Source organism: Mus pahari, chromosome 5, assembly GCF_900095145.1.
Source record: "Mus pahari chromosome 5, PAHARI_EIJ_v1.1, whole genome shotgun sequence".
In the NCBI taxonomy this organism is placed as follows: domain Eukaryota; kingdom Metazoa; phylum Chordata; class Mammalia; order Rodentia; family Muridae; genus Mus; species Mus pahari.
In genome coordinates, this window is record NC_034594.1 from 131,653,007 (window position 1) to 131,659,006 (window position 6,000).

The 6,000-nt window shown below is 40.5% G+C and overlaps 1 protein-coding gene across 1 annotated transcript in view; it reads right to left on the reverse strand.

The window, feature by feature from the left end:
* Pappa2 (pappalysin 2) overlaps positions 1-6,000 on the reverse strand; it is a 238,200-nt gene that overhangs the window by 42,413 nt on the left and 189,787 nt on the right. The window contains exon 20 of the mRNA XM_021198056.1: positions 62-133. Within this exon, the coding sequence (XP_021053715.1) occupies positions 62-133 (72 nt within the window). The remainder of the gene's footprint in view (positions 1-61; positions 134-6,000) is intronic.

Here is a 6,000-nt window from a genome sequence, read left to right on the forward strand (position 1 = left end):
GAAGAAACAGGGCCTTGAATTGGAGGGACTAATATTACTTGGGGAAGTCAAGCCCACATACCTCACATGACTGGATGCAGTGCACCAGAGAGGGATCTGGGTGCCACTGACGCCTGCCGGTACACACGATACTCTACAAAAGAAATACAGGAAACAGAGACATTAGGTCTATGGAAGTAATGTTTAGGTCCATGCTTGCCCCACCAGCCAGCTCCAGGGTTTTGAGGCAAGACTCTCAGTGTGTGTCTGGTAAGCACCTGGTCTTGCCTATGGAAACCACTAACCCTGCTGGGTAGCATGAAGGTTGAAACCCTCAAAGTCAGACCTGTGTTCCACTATCATCTTCCTTCCTTAGGGTACCACAATTTTCAGAGTACTTTGAGTGCATAACACTGACCACCTGGCAAAGGATTTCCCCCATGCCTCACCTGTCACCAGAGCCCTGCCCAAAGGGTGGACAACGTTAGACGGAGTGCTCCACCCTTTCTCCCAAGGTAGGCCAGTTCCCCAAGCTTCTCCACAGAAAAATCCCTCAGACCTTCTGGGTTTGGCAGCTGAAGATCAATGGCCTCTGTCCCCAACAAAGCCCGGGAGATCACCATGGAGGAGTCCAGACTGGCTATCCAGGTAGCAGGTGATACAGTTTAATGGATACAGGGGTCACTTGGTTTATATTTTCTACTTAAATTTATCTTTTCAGATCTCTGTGAAAGCTAGAAAGTCTGCTCTCACTCCCAAAGCAGTCTGGCTTTAGAGTGCCTTTGGGTGAAAAGATAAACACCTTGCTTGCTGATGATCCAAATGTAGAAACTTTCTTATAAGCTTGAATTGCCTGAGTTAAGTCTCTTGAATAAAAAGGCTTTGAGGCTGAGAAATGATTGGCCCAGCCTGAATTGGTTTCACATATGAAAATTGGGCCTTGCTTTTCCTAGAGCTACTGGGTCTCCTGTTGAAATAGCTAAATTCGTATGCAGGTTTCAATAAAGCAAAAATCAAGCTATGTTGCTTGCTCCTCATGACTAAAAAAAAAAAAAAAATACTTTTTAAAAGAAAAGTTGCTTTACAATGACCGCTCTCAGTATCCAGTCACCTATGTCTCATGGTGAGACATGGTTATTGGATGTTTCCAGGTGAAAGAAAAATATAAAGTTTAAGGTTTTGTGTACATTGCGGAGGTCTAAGGATGTGATTTAAGATGTATAGAGGCAAGTGCTGAAGGTCTGAGGGCTTGGTGGAAGGCATGTGGAAAACAACACCCAAAGATGCTGCCATGTGATGGGAAGACTTCAAAAACTCAAGGCTTAGCATTAGTAAATGGTGTTCTGATCAGCTATTAATCTAGCCCTGGTAAACCAATAGCTATTGTTATTGTCACAGACCGGAAATTGTACATTTCTGTTGGTGGTTTTCTAAATAGAGACTTAAAAGTGCTCCTTAAAAACATCTCTGTCCTGTCTGTCCCTTTCTCTGCAGAGAGGAAAGGGCATACTTGCTTTTACCCAGAACCAGCTTTTGGGTCCTCAAGGTCTTTTACCCCTCAGTTTTCTTTCTTGCCAAGAAATTTCTGTCTTATTCAAATGAATGTTCATGCTTCCACTATGTAAGTGATTTCCCCATTTGCTGCTGTTGTCGTAGCTCAAAGGCATGAGTGTCCTGTTTGCAGACACTCCTTTTCTACAAGGATGTCAGCGCAGATTACAGACAGTGACCATGCCAATACCGTCCATCCCTAGCCTCCATCTGTCCGAGCAGATTCACTCATCTGACAGATCCCATCTAGGAATCAACTGTGGCCCTGCAAACTGCTCCAAAATGGGATCCTCTTGCTAGCTAGCCCTGGATGGTCCTGCAAAACTACAAGCCTCAGACTTTGCTGCAAGCTGCTGGAAGCCAGTCCCTGCTATTAAGCAGTGCAGCCAATGTGGCCCTACCCCTCTCTGCTCAGGTTGGGTCAGCAAACTAAATGCTTCTGAGGACTTGCCCACAAGTCTCCTGCCGCTGCGTGACTCTGCTCCCACTCACTGCCTTCCTGGACCACCAAGATGTCCCTCCCTACCCTCAGCAGTGAAGCAGCTACAGAAAAGACCAGTCACAACTTAATCCCCAACAAAAGGAATGTTAGGTCTCAGTATGTATTCCCAGAAATAGCCCAAGCTCAACTGGAGAAGGATTCCTATGGGTCAGATAAAGCCAGGGTTCTTCAGGAACTTGTGAAACAAATTCCCATCTGCCAAAGGGAGTCATCTCCTTTTCCTCTGGGAAAGGGGACTTATGATTCCCTATTTACCTATATCTGTGGCAGCCATCAGTATATGAGAGTCTGTGTTAGCCTCTAGGTGCCTAAAGTCCCTATCCACAAATACATTATATATTTCAAAGCCCCTATGATAGTCTCCTGGCCCTTCTCACAACCACACCGCAGTCCTTCTGCTATTCCAGCACTCAGGGTAGCAAAACCTTGTCACTTTGTCCTCTATTATCTCCTCTCCTTCATTCCTGGCAGATAGCCCTGGCCAATCCAGTCTCTCTCTCTCTCTCTCTCTCTCTCTCTCTCTCTCTCTCTCTCTCTCTCTCTCTCTCTCTCTCTCTCTCTCTCTCTTTCTGCTCTAAACTCTTCCAGAGAACAATAAAAATCTCCCACTTAACCACGGAGAGGTCATGTTGGTGGTTTCTTTACTGTGCCCCTCACAGAAAGCTTTCTTTTACAACTCCCAGAAATAAACAGAAGAAATCTTCACACATCTCTGATATTTATAACTCAATGTAACATTATAGCAACGTAAGGTAATCTGTACTATAAGATGTCAATCTGGCTTCAGTTATCATTACAGTTAAATGGAATTATCAAACAAATATTTAAAAGTGGACAGGAGTTTCCACCTACCAAAATGTCCAAGTTATTTTTCCTACCGACAGGTTGCATAACCCATTTATGTATGAACAATAATCAGACTCCATTGAAGTTTTCTTACTAGAGGTAATGAGTTTTGATATTTAAAGTATCATGTTTGCTTATTGCCGCTAGGAAGCAGTGATGGGAAAATGTTAAAATGCTCTTTTGTGAAGTGGATGACAGCACCCTTATTCCTTCTCACCATATCCTATCTGGTTATTTACTCAGTTCAGACCAAATGTAATAAAACAAAAAAGTCTTCCCTTACTAAACGCCATATTCCCCAGCAAGGATCTGCTGCTATGGAGACCTAGTGCTGTCCTCTAAATGGTCAAGATTGCTGAGGGAATATCAGTTTCTCCATCCAAGTGACATTCAGCCTTCATAGACTTGGGTCCCAAAATCCTGAACTTGATGGCATATCCTGAACAGATTAGATGGCCTTCTCTTATACCCTTCCTCCTCAGCATTCATAAATGCAGAAGTTCTGGTCTTCTAACGTGCCCAAATTTACAATATATTATAAAAGAGAAGAAAACAAATAAAGCAAACCTGTTCTTTCTAAGCTCATTTCTCCTATTATTCTCAATATATTTTTGATAGTTTCATGTTTACATTTAATTTAATTTTTCTATAAGGTGATCTCATGTTGGCAGACACAGAAAATAAAAGGATGCAGAACCCTGCCTGCTGAGTTCCTTCCTATTTCTAGCTCTTTTTTCATCAGATAGATCCTGCACACACACACACACACACACACACACACACACACATACACACATATGTATATATATTCATATATGTGTATTATTTCCTTATACTGTTTATAGAATGCCATGATATCTCTCTCTCTCTCTCTCTCTCTCTCTCTCTCTCTCTCTCTCTCACTCTCTTTTACTTTGGGTTATAATAGTATGGTTTTGCAAATGGTCATAACTGTACTCAAGAAGGAAGAGAATACAGTATGAATTCAGATACAAGAGGGAAGTGAATCACTGCCTCTACATTGCCATTTGATGGTACAATGATGTGTCACAGAGGCAACGTGCAGAGCAATGGCATCTTTCCCTCCCTCCCTCCTCTCTCTCTCCTTTCCCCCATACTTTCCTCACTGTCTCACTTCCTCTTTCCTATTTCCCTCTCTGCCTGTTCTTTCTTTTCTTTTCTTTTCTTTTCTTTTCTTTTCTTTTCTTTTCTTTTCTTTTCTTTTCTTTTCTTTTCTTTTCTTTCTTCTTTCTTTCTTTCTTTCTTTCTTTCTTTCTTTCTTTCTTTCTCTCTCTCTCTCTCTCTCTCTCTCTCTCTCTCTCTCTCTCTCTCTCTCTTTCTTTCTTTTGTTTTACAATGTCCCAATCCAAAGCAAAATTAACTATGTTTTTGTTTTGTTTTCCTTTTGTTTTATTTTATTTTTACTTAAAACCTAGAACTTTTTTCCTTTGGGGAAGCTCAAAACAAATCCTTGACCATCAATTCATCTGAGAAGTTGACCGTTAGTAGCATAAGAGTCATGAGAAATCATTGTAATGTATGCTAATCCATTACAATAATAGAAAACTCAGAACAGGCATTGCCAATAGAAAGGATAGTTATACTGGAAGGATCTATATTGACTTGCACTCTGGAAACAACAAGATTTTAAAAGATTTAGTGAAGATGGGCAGAAGAAATAAAAATTCTCTATTATACTGCATAGATTGTTCATGTAAATAATGTGCATGCTTGAAAGAAAGGGAAAAAATTCCATTTCCTTCCCTTAGGAGCTATGACCTCTAACTCGCTTTCCTCCCAGTTCACTTCCTTCTTGTATTTCCAGTATGCACAGTTTTAAAACCATTTGCAACCATCTTTTTTATCAATGCCCAGTAGTTCTAGTCTAGAAGATAAGCATATCATCACACATAAGGGCTGTGTTTATGGGATAGATGACTTGTACAGGTGAGAAGATGCAGGAGAAGACGGAGGACCAACCAGTACTTCACTTAGCAGTTAGCCAATGTCAGTCATAAATAACAGGACAGGAAAATCAGCCTGCCTTCTCAAGGATTCAGCATGTAGGATGGATACAGGAGACTTACTACCCACTTTTAGCACCTTACAGACATTAAGGAGGTATGCTAGTCTGAACTTCTCTGAAAACTGAATTAACATTTAAAACCAGTGAGTATTGTCAATCTCACTGTCGTAAATTTATCTGACATTTGCATACATGAAAGGATTTTACATTTACTTAGTCACAGCAAAAGGAATAAGAATAACAGAATAGACTATCCATATGGAGTAGGTTAAATAGCAAGGAGAAGTGATAGCAAGAAGAGTTGGGAGTCTATTGCACAGTAAGACAACTTTTAAGTCCTGTTTATCTTTTTCTTTAAACTATTCTGTTTCCTAAAACAATCACTAATCCTTACAGGATTAATTTGGGAAAGCAAACAAAAATAAAAATGATAGACTTTCCTGTCCCTGGGCTTTTGAAGAGCTGGGGACCTGACAAGGGATGCAGGTTGTCTTAAAGGTCGTTCCAAAATGTCAAATGTCCCTTTGGTGAAATCTCACAAACTTGCACCTGATTAATTCATAATTATGACAGTACTTAAAAGTAGAGGGGAGCCGAAAAGCAAGAATCAGATTTAAAAACATACCTCATGATGCTGGTAGAGGACTTTAAGAAAGGCATTATTAAAGAAATGCAGGAGAGTGCTGCTAAAGAGGTACAAGTCCTTAAAGAAAAACAATAGAATACTTCTAAAGAGGTAGAAGTCCTTAAAGAGCGAGAGGAGAACAGAAACAAACAGGTGATGGAAATGAACAAAACCATCCAAGACCTAAAAAGGGAAATAGAAGCAATAAAGAAAACCCAAAGTGAGACAATTCTGGGGATAGAAATTCTAGGAAAGAAATCAGGAACCATAGATGTGAGTATCAGCAATAGAATACAGCAGATAGAAGAGAGAATCTCAGCTGCAGAAGATTCCATAGAGAACATGGGCACAACAATCAAAGAAAATGCAAAATGAAAAAAGATCCTAACTCAAAATATCCAGGAAATCCAGGACACAATGAGAAGACCAAACCTTCAGATAATAGGAGTAGATGAGAATGAAGATTTTCAA